At 38.0% G+C, this 26,936-nt stretch overlaps 2 protein-coding genes across 4 annotated transcripts in view; one reads left to right on the top strand and one right to left on the bottom strand.

Moving 5' to 3' along the window:
• CARD11 (caspase recruitment domain family member 11) overlaps positions 1-312 on the bottom strand; it is a 114,071-nt gene extending 113,759 nt beyond the window's left edge. Inside the window, exon 1 of the mRNA XM_054842569.1 lies at positions 152-312. The gene's annotated coding sequence lies outside the window, so the exon portion shown is untranslated. The remainder of the gene's footprint in view (positions 1-151) is intronic.
• A 722-nt stretch (positions 313-1,034) lies between these two features.
• Positions 1,035-26,936, top strand: part of SDK1 (sidekick cell adhesion molecule 1) — a 412,431-nt gene continuing 386,529 nt past the window's right edge. The window contains exons 1-2 of one of the 3 annotated variants that reach the window (XM_054842564.1): positions 1,035-1,160; positions 1,424-2,793. In XM_054842564.1, the coding sequence (XP_054698539.1) occupies positions 2,322-2,793 (472 nt within the window). In that variant the 5' untranslated portion in view covers positions 1,035-1,160; positions 1,424-2,321. The other 2 variants (XM_054842566.1, XM_054842565.1) reach the window with 2 other exon arrangements.

Here is a 26,936-nt window from a genome sequence, read left to right as displayed (position 1 = left end):
ACTCAAACACTCGCTAAACTCATTGAATAAAACCAAACCAAGCTCGGAAACTTTGCTGCGCTGCCAACCTCGCGGGCTGGATTAAACACGATGCACAGAGCGGGAAGGGGGGTTAATCTGCACCTCGGGGCTCCCCGGCTCTGTCACGTACCTGCTATTCGCCTCCTTCGCTGACAAAAAGAACAGCTGCCGGGAACGCACAAGCCGAGGCAGCCGCACCCCAGCCTTGCGGGCGTGCCTGGCGTGCCCCCTGCCAGCAGCAGACGCCGCCGACCCGGCAGCAGCAGCAGCAGCGGCCTTTCACGGGCCTAGGGGGCGCCGCGAGCGCGGGGACGCAGCAGAACGTCCCGCCAGGCGCGCAGGCGCGCGGCCGTTAACGCGGGCACGCGGGAGCTCGTCCCGCGCGCGGCCGTTATAGGGCGCGGGACGAGCTCCCCTCAGAGAGGCGCGCGCGCGCGCGGCCGTTATAAGGAGCGCGGGGAACAGGAACGCGAGGGTGACGCGCGCCTTTAGGCTTGCGCGCGTGAACACATCCTGCGCCCCCCAGCACCCGCATGCGCCTGCCGCCCAATCAGCGGCCTGGCTGGGGGCGGTGCTACGGGGGGGGAGCAGCGAACGTTCGGGCGAAGAGCGTTCGGGCGGCTGCGGGCAGGTCCCGCGCTGGCGGCGGGGCGGTGTGTGTGTGTGTGTGCGCGCGCGCGCGCGCGCGCGCGCGCGGGGTGGGGGGGCTCCTTCTCCCGCCTCTGTGGAGAGCCGGCGGGCAAACCTGTAGTGAAATATCCCCCGCGCCCGGTCCTGACAGTTCCACACACGTACCCCCATCCAGTAGCTCCCTCCTCAGCTCCGTGGAGGATGTTCCCCCCCACAGACACAGCCCTGTTGAGGTGTAGGTCAGGGGAAGGTGGGATGAGGCGCGGGGGAGGCGGGAGGTGAGGCCGCCGGGGCGGGGAGCGTGTCTGCCGGCTTTGAGGGAGGTGAGAGGACGCGGGGCGGGGACGGCGAGGTAGGCGCCCCGGAGGGATGGCGGGTGAACTGCGAGCTGCTGCCAGGGGAGGGTTAAACCCGCGCTTGTGCTGAAGGAGGCGAGAAAAGTTCAGGCTGTCTTTCGGGGGCGGGGGGGAGAGCTGACAAGATTTTTGTTTGATCAACTTCGCGCTTAGGTGCTTTGTTTTTAACTTGCGTTTATCCTGGGTGTACTTCTTTTATAACTACTCGTATTTTTTCTTCTTAATACGGGAGGGGGGGAAGAGAGAATCTCGCACGAAACTTTTCCCTTTACGGAAGGCGGGACTGAAACAATACCCGATGCATTGTTTAAATGTAAAACCTCCAGCGCTTTTTTTTTTTTTTTCTTCCCCCTCGGCACGGTTTTATTGCCGCCGCCGCCGCCGTTGTGATAGCGCTTTCCCTCTTGTGTTTACAGCTTCTGTAGGGGAGAGACGCTCAGAGGAAGAACCAGGATCCCTGGGCTGCATAAACAAGGAAAGCAGGAGTCCATCTAAGCAGAGCTGGAAGGATTTCACCTTGTTGCTGTTTGTTTCGGGAGATTTTCCTTCCCCCCGCCCCGGACACTATCCAGCTGAGGGTTTGTTTCGTTGCTGCGTCCACAGTCGTCCAGAAGAAAAGCGCTTTACGTGTTAGAGGTGATTTTTGCCGTGGTCTCCCTGCAAGAAAGAGATCAGCACCAGTCTTGGGGGAGGAGAGAGATATGATCAACTGAGGCTTTCCCTACCTCTGGCTGAACGTGAGAGTTCAAGTGACAGTGCCGCTGGCCTGACTGCACAGCAAGCTGGAATCGCAGCCAGAGCTGCTCAATTTACCTGCTCGAGGACCCTTCGAACCCTTCTATTGACGGTAGAGATTTGTATCCAAAGGAAAATCGGATTAATATAAACTATGCAGAGCTTTGCGGGGATATCTGGAGACTACCCTGTCTGCATGGCTAATCTTGAAATTGTCTGAAATAAATCCTTAGCGCAAGGAATAGCGAGACACTTTCAATTAGGCTTTTTTTTTTCCTCCTGGCGCTTTTTTTTTTTTTCCTACGAGAATTTAACACTTTCATCGCAAGGTTTTTACAGGAGAATGGGACACATGCTGGAAAACTCACTACATTTCATAAAAATCACAGGGGTACCAGTTTCCTTCATCATTGCGGTATGAAAGGTACTCTTTGGATTGTCTGCTGGTGGAAAAGATGGATCAGTCTTTCTCTGTTTCTGTTAGCGATGTGCTGAAGGATCCGGATTTACTGAAACACTGACGCCAATAAACTTACTCCCTTTCTGTTGAAGACATTGGATGTGACAGTGCAGAGAAACATGTGTTTCCCATTTCTGACTGGTTGTTCTGGTGCAATCAATACCTCCACAAGAAACGTTGACTTAGGTGGCGATTATCGTACCGGGAGGCACAGGGAGTGCTGCTTTCGGGTTGCATGCAAAGTGAGCACAAATCAAAGAGTGCGCCGTTCCTGTGAAGTGGGGGCTTCTCTTCCCCCCAAACTTCGGGGCAAAGGCAGCGGACGATGTTCCCGACCCACCAAAGAGAGCCCGGCCTCGGGGTGCGGAATGAGCAGTGACCAAAGCGCTGTCAGGAGTGGCAGGCAGTCGGATCGAATGGGGATCAGTGAGGCAATAGCGGTTGAAAGAAAGGTGGATCGCGAAATTATTGCCCGAAGGAATAGCAGGCGAGGCGGAATGATGATAAAGTTAAACTTCTGTTTCATCTTCTGTCGGGGATGGTGGGCGTTTCTGTTGCTTCAGCTCCACATGTTGCAAGCACTGGCACAAGGTAGGGCTAGAGACATTTTTGTTTATAGAAATGCTGCATCTGCCTTCTAAGAGGGAGGGAATCTCTCTCGGGTACAGAGAAACCCTTTTACTTTATCCTTATCAGAGGTAAACTGCGGGATTCGCACTGAGCTGATTTCATGTAGGAACGGTCGTTTCTTACACACAATCGTTTCTTTATGGAACAAGGATTTGCAAACTGTACCTACGTTTCTTTCCCTCTCTCGTCCTACCCTTCCCCTATCCCCACCTCCCAGAGAGAATCAATAGCCTGCTTTTTCTATTTTCTTAAACACATCCGTACATTTCTGTTCTTTTAGGCAGCAAAAGAGTTAACTGCTGGTTGTGTGTGTGTGTGTGTTTAAAAACACTGTGCACTGAGATAAGTTATTAGGAGAAGGGGACTCATAAATCCTCCGACTAGAACTAAATCAGGCATGTAAAAGGAATTCTTTAAACATATGAGTCCTATTCTGTGTGAACCTCGGTTCGAGCATTGTTCATTTCTTTTGGATTGCCAAGTAACATTTACCCGAGACAAAAACTGCAATTGATTCGTATCTGGGCATTTCCACATCAGAGATCCTTGCAGTCAAATGAGTCACTTGTAAACGAAGGGTCAGAATCGACCAATAGACTTTAAATATCAAGTGTCAGTCACTTTGCATGTAAATTCCCTTCTCAAAAAATTGCCAAATGTAGCCTAATTCTTAATAATCCTTTGACAGAGTAAACAATAAATGGCAGGCAGAAGCATTACAGTTGGCTGCGCCAAATAACATGCTGAACAAACGCAGCTTTCACTTTCTTTGCTGGGTTGAGTTTTATTGCTGTGTGCATTGTCTGACTGAAGTGGTATGTGTTGTACAATGCAGAACTGTATCGTGTGGGACGATGAGTTAGTTATTAAAAGCGGAAGTTAATGCTTTATAAAGGGGAATGGTCTTTGTGTTTTAGTTCTTTGTTTCCAAGTATTTCATAGGGAACAACGGTGCATTCAGTTTTAATAACTGGATGGGCTTGTGTGTTGAGGAAGAGGGGTTATAAGCCAAGTCTGCTGTAGTTTGTCTGCTCAGGGTTTACTACTGCATCCTCTGAAAGTTTGGAGCCGCAGGATACAGAAGAGTTTTAATCCAGTGTTTAATAATGGGCTCCACCCTCATAAACCTTTTTCAGTGCTTTGTTTATGCTGTCATTGCTATTCCCAAACTACTTATGCTGAGGCCTGCAAGCCCTAACAGGGTATTGTTATTCTGAAGCAAGGCATACCTGAAATAATTCTCTCTGCAAATTAAAATTCACGTCACTTTTTTTTTTTTTTTGTAGTTGTTGATAGATGTCAACATGATGCTTCATTTTGGAAGACAGATGTTGATGATTCTTGCTGTTTACATTAAAAATGCAAATTTTTTTTATACAAGCAAGTTTTTAGTGCCAGTGGTTGAGGAATCAATTTAGACGCCATGTAGAACAGTTTTCTGTGGTTTAGTAGTAAACTAGCCATTTTATTGGATTAAAAAGTGAATTGAAACTTTTGTTTAGCACATAGTATAGAAAAAATATTTGATAGTATATTTCAGATCACTAAGCATTTGTAGTAGTATCAGTTTTAGGTAATGTATATTTTGGGTAGTTACGTAGTGTTTACAAACTACCTAAAGAAAAGTCCTAACACTAAGTTAGTTTTACCCATCAGTATCTAAGAGGGGGAGGGGAAGCAAAGAGAATAAGATACATTACTTCTGAGAGATATTGGTGCAGATAAAAGTATGGAGTTTAGAAGATATTAAACAATGAAAGCTAAATGGATTAAATAATGCAGAAACAAAATAGGTTTTTATTTTCATATAATGCAGAAAAAGCAAATTATTGTTAGTCTTCTAAAAATTCTTTGACACACAAAAAACAGCATGGATGTCTTAATGCAGAGTGCTTCTATTAGGTTTTCACAAAATTTGTATTGTCTTACAACTTACAGTTCTTTTTCCACTCTGAATTCTAATGGATTCTAATACATTCATCATTTTTTATGCAAAAATTTACTTTAGAGAAAAGATGACAATTTTTATAAAAGTCTTTCATGAAAATGGAAATTCTGCTACAGGCACAAAAAGTTTTTAATGGAATGATGTGATCATATGCATGAGAGAATTACATGATTCCAATCTTTTTATGTGATAAAAACCCGAACATTTGAAATATATGGGCCATGGCTACTTTGAATGAATCATAATACCATGCTATAACCAGCTAATGTTTTTATAATAACTATTTCAGCATTAAAGAAATAAGAAATATTTCAGGCATACTGAAATGCAGGTTCTTAGTTCATAGGAAACAAATTAGATAAAGTCATTGAGATTAAGTATCTTGTACTGAAAGGTGAATGGAAGAAAAGGTTTTCAGCTGCAACAGGTTGGTTGAGTACTCTCTAAACTTGAACGATCACCCATGTAAAAGCAGATCTATAGAGGCGAACTGTAGTTAAACCACTTGTAAATTCATTTTGTACTTAGTTCTTCAGCTTTTCTGTCTTCTAGTAGTTGTGTTACATAATTAGATATAATGATTTATTTGATTTCTTTTTCCTTTTCAAAGTTAATTTAACTATTACAAAATATACAGTGGTTTACTGTACTGAATGATAATCCATGTTCTTAGAACCTTAGTATTGTTAGTGCAGACCTTCTCATTATGGGATTGATTCTCTGGGTGGAACAAAGGTAGAGCTGGCTCTGGTTGTAGCCTGTCCCATGAACACAGCCTGGAGTGGTACTCCTGCTTCTGTAATGCCTGCAGATCTGCATAGACGTCCTTCCCACTATGTGTGTGTCTCGCCTGGCTTACCACATTGGCCCATCTGTGAATGGGAGGCTTATCAGGAAAATTAACCTGTCAGAGTCTGAAAGCTGTTGCACATTTCTTTGCTTACTGAGTTCTTTATGCCTGCTAGCCTCTGCCATGATGCCTCTTTTCATGGCATTCTTGTTAAATTTGAGTATTAGGCGCTAGTTAGCCTCAAGTCATTGTGTGTCATCAAATAGTGATGAGATGCTAATTGATAATCACTGTAATTATCAAATTAGAATTTGCAAGGTGATGGTAGAAGTGAATAATTTCGACACAGTAACTAACTACCGTACTTAGAAGAACATTATCCTGCAGTGACCTCTAGCTCAGTGGTCTAGCATGCCTGGGCATAGTCCTGTTGAATACATAGAGCTCATTGCAGGATTGGATTTTATTAGTTATGTATGAGATTAACAAACACTGATGCCTACTGAGGTACAAAATGTTTACTAAAATACTAGAATATTTGTATGGAAATAGAAAAATTCTGCTAATTTAAATAGGTTGGAAGTTGCTAGAGGCTACTCTACATGCATCTTAATGGCTTTAAGTACCTTCCCAATGTCTTACTTTTGTTGAAGACTGAAAGAATACTTAGAAAATATACTTCTTTGGATTGATGGCTGTTGTTCAGAATGATTTTAAAATAGATAAAAGTAGTGCAAAGCTTTAAGCTTCTCCAGCAGGAGATGGGTATCTTTAAATATTAAGAAAGAGAACCTTGTCTGATTTTTTTCTTAGTTTTACAGCAATGGAAGTGTAATCTTTTTATGCTACTTGATCAAATCTGTAAACACGTATGTGAATGTGCATTTAAAGTGATATTGATATCTATTACACTTTGACAGAAGCCATGACATGGAAGATAGAAGAAAATATTTCTGGGGCCCAACTTTTAAAATTCAAATATTTGATCTGGTGTAACTTATAAATATGCTAAGTGTAGGAAGCATTTTCAAGCAAATTTCAAACTGCATTAGATGCAGAGATGATAAGCAACTTGCATAGTGTATTTAGCTATTGGAATGACAGAGAGATGGTTAAATGCAAGGGTAATACTTATTGGAGAGTGAAAAGCATTCTGAATTAAATGTACAACGATGCATTTCTAATTCCAGAAGATTCTGTTATTGTTTATTGGAAACTCATTAATTTGTATTGGATTTACCTTTTGTGTTCCCTTACTTTAGATTAACATTTTAAGTATGTGCTAGTTTTTAAATAGGTGAATTCTTTGTGTTTATAATTATAATAATTAAAAAATTGATTTGGAGGAGTAGATACAAGCCTAGTCTAAATAGAAATGGGGTGGAGAGAGTGTGCTTTTTCTGTGGCCATATCATGTGACTTCGAACTTGTTCTGCTGTGGTAAATCTGTTTGGTTTATATGCTTACCTATAGCTGAAAAATTACTTATTCTCAAGACTTCTCAAAGCAAGTTCAAAGACATATGTATACATACCTAGTAACATTTTAAGTATAGTGTTTCAGATAGTTTCTTGAGAGTGCAGTGTAACAGTACCCTTAGAGGTGAAGGAACACCATATGCAATAGGTGTTTATCAACAATGTTTGCACGCATTACAAGAAGATGCTTAGACCAGAATGACCTTGGTATGGAGAGAGAGGTGGTGGCAGTTCAGTCTCAGAGGTATGCTGTGTGACTTTCACATCACTTAAAAAGAACAGAAGGGAATCTGTGCCCATGGGTCATAGTCCTTGAAAGGTTGTTCTGGAAGGTTCTGTCATCTCTGCGCGTAGTCATATTTTGGATAACAAAAACAAATATTGGCTACTATTTTAAAGATTGTCTGACTGATTAAACAGAGCATAGAAATTTTAATAAACGGTCTTAAGGTGAATTATTAGGAAGCTGTTAAGTGGAGGGCTTGGGCTTTTGTATGTCTCAAAGGGATGTTTTTTGTTGATTTTTGTTTTGTTCTTACCAGAACATATGTACAAGTCTGGAACGCACTCTTGATTAAAATAAAATATTTTCATGCATTTAGTAACTTTGTATACAGTTTTATCTGAACATCACATTGTGAATGAACTAGTTATCCAGTTCACTTGGACCTTTTTGCTCTAATGAGTCTGTGGGCAGACTAGAGGCAATTAGGTTCCTCATGGAGCAGAATCTTGTTTGTGTTGAGTTCATTGCAGAAATGGACCTTTCTTCCTCCCTCTGCATATATACATACATAATATGTATTTAAATAGTCTTTAAACAACAAAATGATGACTTACTGGTCTTTTCAAATTGTGTTTTCTTGAAGTTATAACATATAAACTAGAATAATTTTTGTAAGATTTGTGCAGAGATTAGAAAATGCTGGAAGTAAGGTAGCTTGTGCATCTTTAATCTGAATTCTTTATGCATGTGCATTAAGTTTAAATTGATACATGTTATTTTACTGTCTATATTAGAACTAAACTGAATACTGCTCGCTGATCAGTTTTTCAGTATTTTGCTTTCTTGTCAGTGCTTGGCTCCATCTTTTATTTATTTCAAATCTTTTAAATTCAGCACAAGAAGACTTTTGTGTGGACTAAAGGAAGAACTGTTAGCAGCTATAGTGTGGCATTGGATTAGACTACTTATAGTTATTACAGCTGGAAAGCAGGTGATTGGTGAGACTTGGTTTCTATTTCTGACTATCCAGTGAGTATTTTCTAGTGAATAAAGACTCTTCACTCCGTGTGCCTCAAAGATGACTCTTCACCACCCATATGGCTCTTGCAGACCAAAAATATAACTCCATGGAAGGTCTGTTCCTGAAGAAGTTGGGGTTTCTGGAGGCATTTCTGTCTGTGCTGATGTTGATTTTGTTACAGACTATATCAGACAGTTTTATAATTTTCATTCCCTAGGACTCTTCTGATAAGTGGCCTCACATGTAGCCTAGTTAAATTTATTAAATTGGGGATGTGTAGTAATTGGCATGCTTTCTTATGGGAAATGTATTGTTTTCTCAGTTTATTGGTTATAAATAGGTGTTAAATGGACACTATGATTTTTTTTTTCATGTAAGTAAAACTTTCCAATTCCTTTATGGACCACATGGTCTTTGAAATGTCACAGCCCTGGAACTTCCAACAGGTTCTATAGGAATTGGTTTGTGTAGCACTTGCAGGTCTGAGTTCAAGGGGTTACATGGCTGAGAAGGGAAGAACCTTTTATTTTAATGTGCATACTAACTTAATTACTTTTAAACATATATGACAGTTTTTGTAAGATCTATTCATTGAATAAGTTCTTGGCTTCTAGACATACATAGTATTTGCATACTGTATCTTCAGCATTAGTATTTTTGGTTTACTAAGGGTTATTTTTTGTTCTGCCCTTGCTATGAAAAATAATAAATTTATTACCAGAATATATACTAGTCTGTTGCTAATCATATGTTTTATCTGTGACATGCCCCTGAGGTGTAATACAAACGGCACCCTTGCTCATATTAAAAATGTAGATCTAGGCTTTTTAAGGGAAGTGTTTTTAAAGTTAATTTTCAGCTGTTTAGCTCCCTGCACTAGCTCAAGCTGGGGTCACACAAGCATCAGGGACAACGCAAAAGAAGTGATGGGAATGCATGGCCAGGGGGCATGACCCTGGCAGCCATCACTAAGATCAGCTTAAATTGTTAGAGAGTTTTCAGACTCAGTCAAAACACAAGGGAATGTACACTGCCTAACTTCTTAGAAACATGTGGAGGCTGCTGTTCCTGGGTAGCAAATAGAAAGGTTAGTGCCTTTGAAGAGGGGGCTTAGAAGACTTAACTTTGAATTTCTTCTCCGAAAGGCCCTTTCAGTGAGTTTCTCCTTGTGTTAGATGAAGTCTTCTTAAAGAAAGTCTTCCTAACCTAAGCTTGTAAGGTAAGTGCTAAAGTTAGGTAATATGAATATTCTCTTAATCCCCTTATATCTCAATTCTCAAGACTGATAATGGGAATAATATTTTGTTCTTACAAAAAGAAACTTTGTAACTTCAGTTGCAAATTCCACAGGTATTTCTTTTTAATGTTTGTATATAATATGCAGAATCAGCAGGTAAAAATGGTGGCATGAACTCCAACAACTCTGATAAAAAGAAGTCTTTAACACCACTTTATGCAAAATGTGGAAGTGGATTGTACAATCTTATGGCACACCATCCACATAGCTTTTGTAGTGTCTTTTTTGATAAACGATAAAGCATTTGTGGTTTTTAAGCAGATAACTTGAATCTTTAATCCTGTTTTTCACATTTCCATGCTCCATTGCGGCAGCCTGAAGAGAAAGTTGATTCTGGCAGATAAATCGTTGTCCCTTAGGTCTCTTTAAACCACTTTATGGTCTTTCAAGCCATAAGCCATATATTTTTCTAATAAACTCCTAGGTCTAACAAGTTATCTAAAAAATAATTTGTTGGGTATAGCCCTCTTGGACCAAAAAGTAGAGAATAATGATACATAGCTCCAGTACATGTTGCTAAAATGGTCTCACACTGATTCCAGGCTGACATTGAATTTTGTAACTCATTATAACACAAAGAATCAGAAGAGCTGATAGACACTACTTTCATCCTCAGATTCATATTTGTCTAACTTTGTATATTTATTAGCTGAGAATGTTGTGGCTTTGATACCTGGTTTTGGCCTTGAGTTCATAGGAAATCTACTCAGTAGCAATGCTACCTCTTAAGGGAAGGTACTAAGAAAATAATGAAACTAAAATGCAAATATTTCAAATGTTTAAACATTTAGAAAAAATGCACTTTGTTATACTGGTACTGTTTGCTCACCTAACATTTGTGTTAAATACAGATTCAGTGTAAGACAGTCATTGCAATCTTCCTTGCACATTGGGGAATATCCCTTGTTTCTTCTTTCTTATCTGTCAAGAAGTGCAAAGGACATTAATGACTAAATACTTCTGAAATAACTAAATGGTTTGCGATGATTGGAAAAGAAATATATGGTGCTATGCCATACTTGCAATTCAAAGGTAATACATTTATCATAACATGGAACACATGGCAAGTGACACACTGCTGTAGTATTGAAGTGGGTGGGAGGAGGTAAGGGGAATTCTCTTTCAGTATTTCTAAATGTGTGTACTGATTAGTGTAATCTTAAGTCATCTTGGATCTGTGCATGTAGAGGTACAACTGACTTTTCAGGGCTGTTTTCTTTCCCTCAGTATCAAGAGGTTGAATAAACTCTGATTCTAACCTATCATGCCAACATAACGTTTGCAAAATAGCACCCTTGTGCTTTCTTCCCTGCTGTCCCTGTTGTTCAGGAGAAACTGTTTGTCCATGAAAAAATACATCCTTTAAAGTCTTCAAGCGCTCTTTGTTTTCTATGATGCGTAAAAAACCTTTTGCAGTAGCCGAGTTGATAATGCACTGGAAATACTGCTGTCCCATGACGAAGACTGTCTCATTGTTCGCATGTATGCCCATCTGTGTGTCTCACTGTTGCCCTCTATTTGCTCTATCTTTTTGTCCCAGGTTGATACAGCCTCTACTGCAACGTGCTTCTGGTCCCTCCTTATTGCTCCTACATACTATTGTAATACAAATAATGCCTACTGCTAGTAAAAGGCTGAGGTGATAGTTTAAAACCCTTGATTCTACGTGCGAAATGTAGAACAGATTCCTTAGTTATCCTCTAACTGGACACAGAACAGCTTTTCTAGGACACTCGGTATTATCTGAAGCAGGGCTTTTATTGTGTTGGAAGACCTTGTTCACAACAGATAATCAGAAAGATTGTTTAATGGTAGATTATCCCAGGCATTGTTTTTCGAAAATGTTAGATAAGACTAAGGAGGCAAGAGATCAAGAATAGTAACTCCTGTGTTTCACCTTTTGCTATTTTTATTGTCATGAAGAAGTCAGATTTATTTTTGAAGAAGGAGTAACTGAAATTACTTTTTAAAACCATTTTAATACATGACACTTCAAATACCAGATTTTAAGGTAACTGCTATCAACTAATTTCCCATTTCCCTTTAGAATTTTTTTTTTTTACAAACATAACTAGCTAGTTCTTTATCATGAGTAACATTGGATGTGTCTTAAATGGAGAAAAATATGTGGGTTATTGTTAAATTAATTTCCTGCATCAGCATGTGCAACCATAATTTTTAAAATAATATATTTTTAAAAGAAAATTCTATTCTGTCTAGTTTTCTTAAGCATTTTCCCCCCTAAATTCTGTGCCAGCTTCTCTCTTGGAACTAATGCGCATAATTCTTAGCTTTTAAGAACTACTGAGAGGTCTGTGTTTTGGTTTTTTTTCCTCTTGACAAAAAACCCCGTATTTTATTTAGTAACTTCTTGAAATTTGTAGTCTGAGAGAAGGTGCTTCCTATTCACAGAGCCTAATCATGCTAGTGCTCATTATCCATACAACAAGGCTAAAATTTCACTTTAAAGCATTTTTGTTCATGGAAATGGGAGATTAGGTTAATTGATTCTACCTTAATTGAATTAACAAAATAGGGCAGTGATGTTGTTTAATCAAGTCATCATCAGAAAAAAATTAGGTGACTGTGAGGATAAATCTCCCATTTATCCACAAGTTTGAAGTAACAATGAATAACAGAGCAAGGTAGATTTCATACCTCTGTATTTTGAAAATTTATCTTGAATTCATTCATGTAGTGCCTAACATCTTTACTTCAAGTTTCTCTGTGCCAGGATTGATAGCAATCTTCCTCAGATTTAATTATTTTCATTATATATGATTTATTATTAACATTTAATGGGTCAAATATTTATGCATATTTTTCTGAATCTTCAGTTAAGAATTCTTAGTTAATGAGAGTCATGTCAAACTCAAAGTTTTAAATGCTAGTAATTCAACGTTACATTCACTATGTAAATGTATCACAATTAAAATGATGCCTTGTCAATCCCTTTCAGGTTTCTCATGAGTATAATTTTCAGCTTTTGTATACTGGATATTGCTATGTCTTCTGCCACCCAAAACCTGAGCAGACATATTTATGGCATACTGGTGTCAATAAAAATCTGCAATATGTTAACTGTTGTGCCTGTTAAAAATTGAAGAGTGCAAATCTTATTAATTCTGTTACAGAAATCTGGGTAAGATCTAAAACTTAAATTTTTGAGATTTTAAAATTGTTGAGCTCCACTATAAAAAAAAATAAATTAGTGGAGTGGCCAATGAGAAAATATAACATGGGTCTCCAACTGGACCATCCTAATCTCATGGGCAGAGATGGATACTTTTCATCTATAACAATGCAGGATGGGAGCTTGATGCCTGCAAAATCGCTTTCGCCTGCAAAATCGCTTTCACCAACAAATGTGGTATCACTTTCACCCTAAATGCTCTTTGACTGAATAGAGATGTAAAACTTTTTTCAATGTATTTTATACATTTGACATTATGCTGAATACATCTGTTTTAATATTTCCTTCCTATAGGCAACTTCCTCTACAAGTTGGCAGTCGGTGAGAAGAGACATACACACAACTAAAACACAGGGAAATGACACTAAAAAGGGTCAGCAGAGGAAGCTGTAGGCAGATAGAGCTTTTAAAATTACTTCAGAAACAGTGGTGGCTTCCCCTAAATGGCTGAGTCCAAATGGGCTCAACAAAGGAAGAACATTCTTTGGTCTAGGTTCTACTCTTACTAAACAGGATTGTAGGATTTAAAGTGCCCTTTAAATTGTTAGTTTCATTGGGATAGTTAAGAAATCAAAGATTAAATCAAAGATCAGTAAGTAGGAGTTATTCTTCTATACTTACAAATAACAATATACAAAAGCTTTCACCCATTGTCAAGTAGAGTAATAAAGGGAAGTTATTTATCAGTATAAATCCATGGCAAGTGAATTAGGAGACTGTATTTTTAATCTTCTAGTTTTATTCTGTGACTCAGTGATGTCAGTGGCAGTGTAAACTGTCCAGCTTGGGGAGAATCTCTCTGCTAGGGTGTATTCTGATCTCAGCTAAAGTTACATCCCCAGAAGTTTTCATCATCATGTGCTGGTGCAGCTGGGTAATAACAAAAAGCTTAGCTGCTCTTGATCGCTCTGCTGACTTGGCAAACAAAAGAAAAGAGTAACTGCCAGTTTGTGCTTGTGCAGTCTGGTCAAAAAGCGTTGTTAGGCTAATAAATGATTAGTGATATAATTTAATATCTGTCCTGATAGTTTAATACAAATGAGGTTTCATATTGTATATAAAAAAGAAAGTACTGAGTATTTTTCTACTTCCGCACTTACATATGAACAAATGTTCCTGTATACAAGAACAATTCCTGCAAGAATTCTTAGTGCTCTAAATATCTTCCTGTGGAGCTGCTGGACATTATAACTACTGATAAGCTAGCTTTCGTGCAAATGTTCACTATAGTGGAGTAAGTGTTAGCTGTCACTTTATTGGAATTAATGGCATAACTACTCATGTTTACTTGAAATTCTTTGCGGTGTGAAGTGATTAGGCATTGGTGCTTTGGTAAATTATGGCATATTGCATGTTTTTTATAACCAGTTAGTGAGTGTTGGTGTTGGGCACATGCAGTGCATCTAGTTGTCGCTCACACTTGAGTTGAATTGAATTGATATCCATATCTGTGTGTTTACCAGAAGAGTTCTGTTGAAACTGTTAATATGTGACAAAGTGGATATTATCTAACTTGGGAAACAAACAAAAAAAAGAAAATATTTGCTGTTGTTTGTTTTATTACAAGACCAGATATAGTGCTGTTCGAAGGACATGACTGCCTTGACTGAAAGAGCTCCCAAAACCAGTACTGGAGTTGCCAGATACAGATTTCTCATAATTGAGTCAAATCTTATAGTCTGTGTGAAAGGCAAATGTTGATTTCATACATATTCGCAGCTCTCAGTCACTTTTCCAGACATCCGACAGTCTCAGCTGCCTTGAAATTCTGGAAAAGTGTCTACAAGCTGAATAAACTGTGTGCATGCATGCTTGGTCAGATGCTGCATCAAGGCAAATAAAACACAAGACATAGCTATTCAAAGCTCATGTAGTAAGCTGACAAGTAGAATGTATTGTACATATGAAGAACTGTTCGTAGTGGTTGATATAGTGGGGATTTTTGAAGGCTTCTGTGTGTTCAAGCCCTCTGAAGTCCTGTTAGTGATGCTGCTCAGAAGTTCTCTTCATATTTTTGTAGACAAGTATTACATCTACATAGAAAGACCTTTTGAATTAACATATTATTATAAGGCATATTAGTGCTTTGCATAATTATAATTTCCAAAATTGCATTTTAATGCCTCTGCCCTGTTTTTAATAGGTTTTGGGTTTGTGGTTTTTTTTTAACAGGTTATTTTAATGTACCTGAAAGAATATTTTGTGTCTTTTGGCATTGAGTTAAATAATTGCACCCTTATAGTGTTCAGAACTCTGACCCTCAGGGTGCAGTGTAAGAAGGAAAATATTCTCCTACCAATAATTTCCACCCTTAGTTCTTTCTCCCCCGCTCACTTGCCTTCACCTGCTCCTCTAAATTCTGTTGGCAGAAGCAATGGGGTGATAAAACAAAAAAAAACCAGCCATGGAGGTAAGCTACAGAAATAGTACAAATAGTGCCCAGCCTTAACTAAGGCCATCTAACATCTCAGTTTTTAAAACACTCGTTTTGGAGGCCTCTTCCTTCTTTTTGTGAGGTTTATTTGTTCCCATTTCACATACATTTATCAAAATTCATTTAAAAATGTTTCTGATATTTTAAGTCAAAACTTTTAACTTTGTACAGTGTTTGAGTTTTAAAAATCTCATTCTCCTATGTGCAGTCAATCTATATTTAATTACATACACTTTTCAAACTTTCCCCCCACAAAATTATGACTGTTTATTTTCTTTATATTAGAGAAAAATTGGAATATATTTTAAGAATTTTAGCTTCACGTTTAGATCATAGTTTTTGCTATTATACACATAATATTCCTTTATAATCTTAGTTGTCTAAAACTATGTGAAAACAATGATATAGAAGTAATTATCTTAAATGTCGTGACCTTAATAAATATTAAGATGCTGTTCTTATGCCAAATGATATACAACAGAGTGGACTATTTTTGTTTCAGACAGAGACATTAATGTCAGTATATTTTGTTATGTGTGATGCTGCAATTTACTGGAGGGGGATATAAAATTAATTTTTGTGATTTAAATGCATATATTGCTGAATTTCAGATTTCTATGCGTAATTTGTGTTGATGACTGCACTTAAATATAGTTTCATTTTGTACCTTTTATATTGACTGAGAGAAACTATATGAAATTGCATGATCTTAAATGGAGATCTCAAATCTCAATGCAGATAAATATCTGCATTGTGAAATGTAATAATGTTAGAGTCAAAACACTTGTGGTTTATTAAATTACTTAGTCGTGCTTTTTCATATCACCATGTGTGCAGTAGTTCTGTCAGAAACAAAGAGTTCAGATCTTTCAGATCTTTTCTTTACCATCTTTGAAGAAACAGCTAAAGGCTACAGGTTTCAAGCTCTTTGAAACCTTGGCTCTTTGAGTCCTTGGTAAAGGACGGTCTATCAATAATATTGGTCATTTATTAAGCGTGCTTTTAAACTGGTGTGTGTGTGGTGAAATGAAGTGCAATATTACATATTCATGTAGCACAGAAAGTGGTTTTTTTTCCTTATATAGTACACACCTCCTATATTTTAGAACTTGCAAAAGTTATTAGACTAATTACAATGAATCCTTTTGGTAGAAGGAAACTAATGACCACCTAAACTAATATCATAAAAAGGAAGGTTAAGATTTGTATGGTTTGATTGAACATGATAACTAGTGTAATTTTACTAATATAATAATGTAATATATAAAAGTAGGTGATTGTAATTTTAGCCTATATTCAGTAAAGCTTACATGTTAAAAATGTTCTCTGATGTGGTGATTTTTACTTTAAAATATTTTGGAGTGTTATATGTTTTAAACATTCATATTGCTACTATGAAGTTCTTAATAGTTTTTCTTTAGGCATTTAAAAGCAGTTGTGTTGGGATGGTTTTAAAACTTTTTGGCAGAGGAATTAATGTATACAGTAGGGGTTACTAATAAGTAGTACTGAAGTTATACAGATTAATTCCAATGAAGTTCTTTAATGTCGGTGTGTAAATTGCTCTCCTCTTCTTACTGTCACTGATCTAATTATTTTGCACATAAGTAAATGTGGGGGATTTTGCATGTGAAAAAGGATGTGCTGGAGTAGGTTTCAGGAACTGAAAATTTAATCTATCCGCTTACTCAGATTGGTAATGGAAGTAATATCCTTTCCAGGTAAAAAGTCAGTTTAAATGTAAGAATTTTATGATGCAAATACTTGTATTTTGGGTTATATAGTTTGATAACTGCTCATAATAAAGCCAAGGAGCCCCATGTTTTGGTTTTGGTTTTGTGGCTTGAGTTTTTTGTTGTTTTAGGGTTTTTTTGGGCTCTGTGTAAGAAAATAAACAGAATCAGATTGTTAAGGAGATCAAAACCATGAAAGGTTTTTTAAACAGAAATTTTGTCTGAACCAGGAAAAGACAAGACATGAAACTGTGTCTTCTTGTGTATAGTAAGCAAAACTAATTTAGTACATTTTGACTAATGTTGCTTAGCAAGGTGCACAGAACAGTTTGATGGCTCAACAAGTTAGTAAGACAGCCATAATCTTCAGTCTTCTACTGGAGCATGTGTGAGCTATTTAATAAAATTAGATATTTTTTCCAAGTCTTAAGTCTTAAATGTAGTTGCTTATGAAGGTATTCTAGACAGCAACAGCTATACTGAATTATGAGTTGCATTTTACTGTACTTGGCTATTCCAGGTGTGTAAATCCCCAATCATAAGAAGGCAGTATTTTATTCTAAACTCTGTCGTCCTTTCCTTTCACTATATCCAAAGGGAAGATATGTGTTCTCAGTAACTCAAATATTTAGATTTATCTTGCTTTTAGGTGTTTCATGGTCCAAAAATGCAAGTTAGTTAAGCAAAAGGATTTCCTCTAATTGCCATGATTTTAAAAATCACTGATAGAATTCAAGCTGCCTTATTTCCTTATATATCTTTTGCCTTTCTGTAGAAACTCCTTCCTGTAAAAACCAGCATCCCATATTCCCAGTGCTTTCCCTTACCCCTGCTCATTTTTTGCCTGCCTTTGGTTGGAGTTTTTGTGGTGGTGGTGGCGTGGGGGTTTTTTTGGGGGGGTGTGTGTGTGGTGTTTTGGTTTGGTTTTGTTTTGGTTTTTTTTTGTTTTTTCTTCTGTAGCTAGTGCAGGGACTTTTATTAGCAGAAAGTATGTCCTCTGTGGAAGACAATAGAGATACTCCATAAATGACTTTTTCCACACTGGAAAATGAAGGATCTTTCTTGAGTTCTTATCTATAAATTCCTGATACTGTCCATCTGAGCAGAGAATAGAATACATATCTCACAAACTCTAAGTTACAGGGCAAAAAAAGTCAACAGGAAAACCAGCTAAAAGCTGCTGGCTCTTGCAGAGGGTTTTCTTAGGGAAGAAATCTCTGGAGACCCCAGGGGGTAGAGCTCTGCTGTAATTCTGAAACCTATGCAGTTATGTGTCTCTCACCCTTTAGCGTTTCAGGTTCCAGTTAGTCTAACCTGTTAATCCAAATTAACATTGAGCCTTTGGGCTTGCATATAAGCCACAAGCTTCCGTACATCGAACAAGGCTTAGTGTTGTATTACTTAAGTATGGCATATTCCATCACTTTTTTGAAAAGGGCATTTACTTACCAGATATCGTCTCCTGGATCCCTCTGATTTGTGTTGTTTATAAGACTGGAGTTAGGCAGTAGAGTTTTATTTGATTACTGTGATTAGAGTGGCAGAAGAATCCTTCATCCGTTATCTTCTTCAGTGTCTTGATGGCTTTTTGACCATCTTGGATCCTATTTCTCTTCATGCATCATCCACAGAATTGTTTATTAAGTTCTGAACAATTAACCTATGCAAACTCTTTCAAGGCAAAATGATCTGAGCAAGTGCTGGTGAAGCACTTGCACAATATCAATATTGCATTATTGCAAATATCATTCATTCAGTCATTTTTTTTTATCAATTTGACAATATGACATAATGTAAGAGAAGAAAAATAGCATTTAATAAGCGTATTTCTGTATTACTGAACAGCTATTTAGGGAAATTAAAGTACTTTCTTAGCTATGAATAGTAGGTTGAGAGAACTGTGCAACAAAAATACTCTTGTAGTTGTACTGCTTACTTCCTGGAAACTACGCTATTAATTCTATTACAGATTATTAGTAGTGCATCATCAAGTGTGTATGAAGACAAGATTACTCTCAGTCTAACTGAAGAAAATTACAAAGACAGAAGAACCAAACCTTTGATGATGGTTTGATCAGAGTTTACTAGAGACTTTATTATATTGACTAGTTCATACAACAATGTTAATAATACCTGCTACTCTCAGCTTTGGACTCTTAAAATGAGTGCCACAGTAATGGGAAAAATTGGCCTTATCATCAAAAGGAGTTTTATAATTTTTGTACTCTTAATTATTAATCTAAAGTTATTTTTAGTCAGTTTTCACATTTTGAAAACTTTGTCAGAGAATTGTAACTATTTTTGGTGAGGATTCTTGTATAGCAAATGATGTTCCTACTAGGCAAAATATATATTTGACTAGCATACACTTTCCTCTGGCAAGCTATATTGATGTTAAATTAGGTTAGCTAAATTATATATTATCACCAAAGGCAATATAACAAAATACATGTGGAATACATTGAAGTCCATGTTAGTCCATCAACTTTGTAGAGAACCATGTCTCCGGGAGGTAGACAAATATTATTCTGACTTTATTGCTGCTTTGAGAGTTAATGACCATAATAAAGGTAAGTATAGCTTGCTAATTATCCATTAGCTTTGTTTTTAATAACATTTTAATTTGTATATTGGTCTGCTGAAAACACATGCTTTTAATTGTTCATCTTCAATTAGCATTACTTTTCAGATTTTTAAATGGGGTTTTAAAAAGTTTGAAAAGTGCTGGTTTAAAAAGTCTGTCTAAACGAATTGAGATACCCAATTAGAAATGTGCAACAGTAGGCCCATATAAAAAATACTGGCTTTTAGATAGAAACTCAGAGTTAGATATTCAGTTCTTGTCGTACATGGTTTTCAACCTGGAATTATTTGGGCCATTATGACTGTTACCAAATTGACTGACTTCTCAGTCTTATCTTGGATGAAATGGATTATTGTTTAGACCCTAGCATTACAGTTTGAAAGGATAAATTATTGATTGTTGACATTTTGCACAATATCAGATGTTTCTCTAAGATCTTTCCTACAGGATGGAATTTAATTTCTTTGATCTTGTAAAAGTAAAGTAGAAAAGCATACTTTAAATTGATTTGGGAAAAAAATGCTTTCACAAATAAAAAGATTTTTTTTCATATTTGCATTACTTAAAATGCATTTTTTTGTCTTATAAATATGCTAATCTTTATAAGCTGCTTCTGGTATGACATATGGTATATAATTTTGTTTCCATTCTTTGACATCAACCTAGTTACTGTTACATAAAAGTGTACAATTGGCAGGGAAAATTAGTATGTTCAGTGGCATGATACTTATAAGACTTTTGAGAAGTATCCCGGGTATTTTTCTGTATTATAAGTAGACAGCTGTTTGAAGAGGACTTGTAGATTCTGTTAATTGTATGTTTGTTCCTTTTCAGACAGTGCTGCTTTTGGGCCCATTTGGTCTGATGGAAGAACTGCAGATAAATACTTGCAAATAAAAGAGCAAAGCTCAGTTAAACATATGTTTATATTTTAAAGAGTTTTATTTTTTAAAAAAAGATATTTAACTTACAAGTAATTAAGATTATTTTCTTAGGGAGATGGAGCAGTGTCAAGAAAGAAAAAAAAATCAAAAAACAAGTTTAAAAGATCATTTGAAAATCCTCCTTAATCTATCAATCTAGGCTTAGCCGCATGTAAGCATAATATTGTTTTAGGAAATGAAGTAAAATTAAAATTTACATTCAAATTTTGTAGGTTTTTATTAGTATAGAGCCAAAGAATAAAGAACTGGAACTAAAAAAGCTCCAGGAAAAAAACCCCTAATTTTGCCACCATGCTGCTGTTTACATGGAAGGAGTTTGGTCTTTTTTCTTTTTCTTTTTTGAAATTTAGTGTATTCTAACTATCTGTTCATCTATCTCTGTTACCCATTTTACAGAGCTGTGCAGAGATAACATTTCTAAATTGAAAAGCTATCTCGGGTAACTTGGAATAATCTAGAAGTAATAGTGCAGAGCTTAATGCAGGTACACTTGGTTAAAGTGGGGAGTTCCATGATCTTGTCCCTACCCTCAGGATCATGTGTACAATTTAAAATAGAGGAAAAAAAAAAACAAACCAATATTAGGGGCAGGCATAGGAACCCAAGGCTCCTCCTTCTCAAGAATTTCCTGCTCAGTATGGAGTCAGGATCCTCTTGTTTGTGTGTTTATGCTTTTGCCCTTTCCTTTTTGACCACTGACCCTTCTCTGTTTATAGGTATGTACAAGGGACAGCTTCAACTGGATAATGGAAAACACTTCCAGCCTTGTCCTGTGGCCTCACGTTATAGGCACTTTTCAGGGAATGGGATACTAGAATTTCAGATTTGAACTCCTTGTGCTGAGGAATGTGACCGATAAGGGTCTTTTCCAACCCAAATGATTCTACGACTCAGTGAGTCTTTGGGAAAAGCAGTGTGACTAGTTTTCTGTGCTGAGAGACAATTGCAGAATCTATTAGCACATCTGTGTTGGTAAACAAAACAGACCAGGTCTGTTCTCTGCACTAAAGCCATTTGGCATGATAGAAAGAACCATATGATATGATATATATAATACAATAGAATCCATATGTTAAATTCTTTTACCTATCAAAACAAGGTGGCTACACCTAATCTGTATGTTGGAAATAGCCCCTAGTACACATTCTAAACTGAAAGCATGTCCAGGCACAGGCTGGGAGACTAATAACTTGTGTATCACCAAAACCATGCCAAGAACTGTGTTAGCAGGATGTCAGTATGGAAGATCACAAGACAATGCCTGTGTATTTATTAACATATATGTAGCTTTGATGCAAGAAGGATTTTCAGGCATTTATGTATAAGCAAATGATTCAGCATTGTATACAGGAATCTGAGTCTTGGAGAAGCATCTGAATCTGAAACTAGGTTGGTGAATTGAAAATCAAAGCAGATGTCAAAAAATTAGGTATAGCATATACCCATTTGTTACATCTTAAATGTTAGAACATGTTAAAAATAGTTGCTTTCATTGTTAAGTGCTTTCTGCTCAAATAAGAAACAATTAAGTATTGTGATATGGATATTTCTGCCTTTTCTTACAAATATTTTCTCCATCTTAGCAACAAGAGAGATACTTGATAAGCCAGGGAAAGACAACTATAGGCTGTTTGACTTGAGTCTTGGTGTTAAAGCATTCTTTGCTAGAAACAGATAATAAAGAACATTTCCGGGAATTAATTAATTATTCTTGGTTTTGGAAGGTTGGTTTGATAATGATTTTCATTTAGATGAATTCTATCCCCAAATCATTGAGCAATGATTCCACACAGTTTTATTAAAACCAATGAAATGGATATTCTGTTTATAGGCCAAGTTCAGTATGGTACTTCAGCACAAGCTTAATTTCAACTACATGAGAAGTGATATTATTGAAAAGTCAAGCATGCTTTATTTTACTCAAGTTGGATCATAATTTGTATTAAAAAACCCTCCCACGCATTTGAGGCCTTTCATAATAAAAAGTTTCTGTAAATTATTCTTAGTAAATGGAAAACATCCTGTTAGTCTTGCTTGGCTTTGTTTGCTCTAGAATTTGTTTTGAGACTTTGAGTGTGTAGAATTTCTTGTACTGTTGGGCCATTAAATATTATTTATGCAAAAACTGACAGGAGCATCACTGAAGTTCTATCATGTGTTATATAGTAAGGGAGTCTTGTCTTTTTTTTGTACTAACATCTCTTGTCTCATTTTATCTTAACACAAAGTGAGCTGCACTTAGTAAGATACAAGCTTCAGCTAATCAGAATTAGCAGCTATCTAGAACAATAGACTGTTAAGGTGTGGCTGCAGTTCACCTGTCAACTTTGCCTCTCTCAATGTACATGAAGATCAGGTGTGCTACCTGTCAGGGCCTTGAGGACATAAGGTCTTAATTTCCTTGATGAGCCTCACCAGTGCCTTCCACCCACACCCTCTGCCCCTGGGTCCAGAAGCTCCATTTAAGCTTGGGGCTGGGTGTTTAGTCCTTGCCTGAGCTTTGTTACAGATGTGCCTGCCTCCAGCCCTGCCTCCCAGATAGACCTTAAGCCTGTGTGGTAGGTGGCTTGTCTCCTAGATGGGGCCCTCAGATGTGCCTTAGAACTTGTGTCTAGTGCTGTCTGTCTCTCAAAAATTTCTTTTTGATTCTGGCTGGTGTACCTGGGTATCACCATCTTGTGTCTCATCTGGGGCTGTCAGTGGATTACCTTACCAGCACCTCCCTCTGCCTGCTGTGTTTGTGTGCTGTGGGACTGCACCCTGGGTGCAGAGGGAACCCCCTGTGCTGGGGTCACACTTGGGTCCTGGTTTGCTCTCCCTTTGGGCACAGCCAGGCCTGGCTGCTGCTTAATGTTGCTATGCATTCAGTGTCCTGTTCCAGGATGAGCACTATGGTAAAGAGATTTTGTTAACGTTGGCAGCCAATGCTCTTATTCTTGCCTCTTTTCATCAGTAGCAGGAGTAGCAAACACAGCTCTCTGGCTTAGATAAGGTTTCCTGGCACCAGTACACCTTTCTTTTTTACCTTACATCTGCTTCTGAGCCCCTTGCCCGTCAGCCCATTGTGCCTACCTTGCCTTGTTGAAATCGCACTCTTCCAGTCTAACTTCCCTGCTGCCACTGTAAGGCTGTGGGCTTTTCATGATCATCTGCTGCTTCATGACTGAATTAAATATGCTTAGTTTTGAGTGTGTTTTTTAAAAAGATAAATTAACTAAAATATAATGATGCAGATGCTGCAATTCACTGACTCAGAAGAAAAAAGCAGGGGGACTGGAAGGGGATTCAAAGGTTCAACAGTATATTCTCCTGGGCTATGGCAGGATTGATCATACCAACACAATTCCTGACAGATATTTATTTAATCTGTTTTCTAAGCACTTCAGTAAGGGACATTCCAGAGATTCCATTGTCAATCTGTTCACTATTTAACTATCTGAGCTGTAAAGACAGAATTTTGAGTTGAGAGTCTAATTGCTTTTGCTGCTACCAGTACTCCAGATTGCTAAAGTAGATGGTATTTTAGACACCTGCTATACACAATCCTTTTCTGTTTCATGGTTTTGATGACCCTATGTTTCTTGCATTGAAATGTGAAGACAACTGAACTGAGCTATTTTTTGTTAGTGAAGTAAACAAATATCTAAACTCTGTCCTCAATGGGTTACTCAGCCAGGTTTTTGGGAAACCACTTGGAAAGTCATGGGGGTGCTGGGGAAGAGTTAGCAATTAGGACCTTCATTAAAGAACCCCACAAAACCACCAACAAAAAAAAAAAACCAGCACAAAGAAACAACTTTCTGTAGGCATTTACATGTTTGCAGCCTTCAGTCAGAGATGGTGGTGAAGTTTCGTGCTCCTTTCAGACTTGATTCTTTTCAGTCTGATGTGTTCTCAGTATATTCTTGTGTTTTAGGCCAGTCATCTTTCAGGGATATCCAGTCAGAATCCTTTTGTTCTGAACTTGTTTGCTAAGTATCACACACTGTAGTATACCTGGGGAGGAAATGCCAATAACTTATTTCTTAAGGTAAGATTGAGATGTAAAATTTCAGTTTTCAGAGCCTGAAATCCAGCTTCCTTCTCCTTGTTTCGTGGTAGTTGCATTAAGTGTTGCCTTTTGCAAGACTGAATGCTTGCAGGCCAGCTATGAAGTAAATATATTTAAGTGCAGAGAACGTAGGAGATTTCAGTGTTTAATGAAATATTATGTGTGGCTCAAGTAAAATTACATTTTATCACTTGTAGGGTTTGGGTTTTTTTCTCTAAGGAAGTGCTAAAGATATTTAATTTGGAGGAAAAGTGTTCGGTTGTGTTTATCTGCAGGGAGGAGGAGGAAAAAAGGTATCAGAATGGGGTTTAAAAGAAATGAAATGGAGCAAAAGAGCAGAAGTGTAGTCTTTTAGAATGGGATGGGATTTTTTTGTTTGTTTTGTTAAATAGGAGGTCATACTTTTGCCAATGAAGGCTGTTTGGAGAAGTTTAGAGTGCGTTTCAGGAGGAGCCAGCAGGTCAGAGACCCAAGGTAAGAAGTTTAGAATTCGAAATCCTCAAGAGTAGGAGGAAAGTGCACAGAAACTGAGAAATGGAAGATAATTGTTTGCTTACATATTCATCTCTCATACAGTCTTTTCAGAGTGATTTCTTTTAAACTGTGAAGTTATTTTGTGCTTCAATTCTCAACTCTTCTAGAGTTAGCAAGCTCTGTATCAGAATGGCTACAGGTTTGGAGCTCTGGAAGAGAAGCTATTTAGTTAAGCTATTTTAGTTAAGCTATTTGCTGCTCATTGGGGGGTCTGCACCGTCTGAGGGGTGATTGGGCTCCGTTAACCAGAGTTCTGCTAAAGGTATCAGAAAGTTCTGAAACAGCCAGAAGAAAATGAACAGCCAGTGCTGGAGCTTGACCAGTTGAAGGATACCTGAAGGGTGTATAAGTCGAATGCCGTGAGGCAGTAGCATGATGAGTGCCCACAGAGGAAAGCCCACCTAGCCCCTGACTACAGAGCACGCGTAGGATGCAGGAGGCGTGGGCGGTGCGACATCGCAGCCTCGGGAGGGCCGGCAGAGGGCGCCAGAGGGCAAGGCGGGCGCTGGCTGCGGCTGCGCCGGCACCGCGCTGCCCGGGAGCTGCGGCCCCGCTCCGCGGGTGGAGCCTGACCCGAGCGGCGGCGCCGCGGGGCGCCGTGGGCAGCGCTTCGGGGATCACCCGCCTTGGGTGGCCTTCCCAGGCGGCTTAGATGTTGTTTCAATGAGCTTGTTTGGTCTAGTTCGTCATCTCTGTTAGTGCACTTGAAGGGATATATAGTAGAGGCTAGTTTAGTTCGGCCCAAATGACTGTAGAATCCTTTCATGTACTTATAGAAGAATGTTTTGATTAATAACTATACGGTGTACAGTAAAAATACTTTCAACACGTTGTATGAGGCTATGTGTGTTTAAGGTTAGGAAGATGAACGATTTTATGGAGTGTAATGTATGAGTAAGAACTTAAGAGATCTCCTAAGACAATGTTTTAAAACTTTCTATTTGTGAAATGGACTTTTCGCCTCCCTTCAATCCAAGATAGACTAATCCAACAAATAATGCAAGATTATCATAATCCGTTTGATTTTTGTTATAAAAGCACATGTTTGATTTGTGAGGAGAGATATTTAACCTGTTGAAGGATTTGATGAGCTAAGAGTTATAGAAAGCTTTTTTGATAACTAATAATTTGTTGGCTATCCAGTTATCTTCTTGAGAGAAAATGATCCCAGAAAAGGGTCTTTACATTTCAAGGAAGGCTATATTTCAGACAAGATCCTCTACTACATTCAATATACAGCTGAAGTCCCAGTAAGTTTAACAGGGTCAGGGTTTTCTTGGAACTTTTCTCTTGTGTTATCCTTCATAGATCCCTAACTGTCTGGAAGAAGCAATGAAGGATATACAGTGCAGTTTGTTTACCTGCCTAGTGGTGTAAAAATGAGCAAAGCTGCTGTTGTACTTGGAAGTTCAACTCAATTAGTTTAGAAAAGATTTTGCTATAGTTGGACATCAAAGCTGTAATTTTAAGAGAACCAGCTCTGAGAAACTATGCATTTATCCAAAGTGTGTCTGTTTTTGTAAATATCCTGTGTTTCTTAAGTATTCAACAAGTATCCAATCTGATTACCTATCTGCTGTCTTGTAGTAAATTTTATCATTTTTTTTACATTAAATGAAATGTTGAATAGAAATCTCAACTCCCTCACCCCTTTTTCTTTTTTCCTATGTCGATACAAATTATGAGAGTTTTTCCTTTCTTGTAAATAGAATCTGAAGCACGCAACTCTAGGCACTTCTAGTAGGTGATAGACCTTAGCATCCTACTGGAGGACAAAATGATACTTTGTGTGTGGTTGGTTTGTTTTGTTAACAACAGTAATAGAGTAATCACATAGCTTTTGTGGATAAGAGGGCCAAGTCATTTAGCCT

The sequence above is a fragment of the Grus americana genome, chromosome 15 (genome assembly GCF_028858705.1).
Source record: "Grus americana isolate bGruAme1 chromosome 15, bGruAme1.mat, whole genome shotgun sequence".
Classification (NCBI taxonomy): domain Eukaryota; kingdom Metazoa; phylum Chordata; class Aves; order Gruiformes; family Gruidae; genus Grus; species Grus americana.
This window is presented reverse-complemented; position numbering and strand designations above follow the sequence as displayed.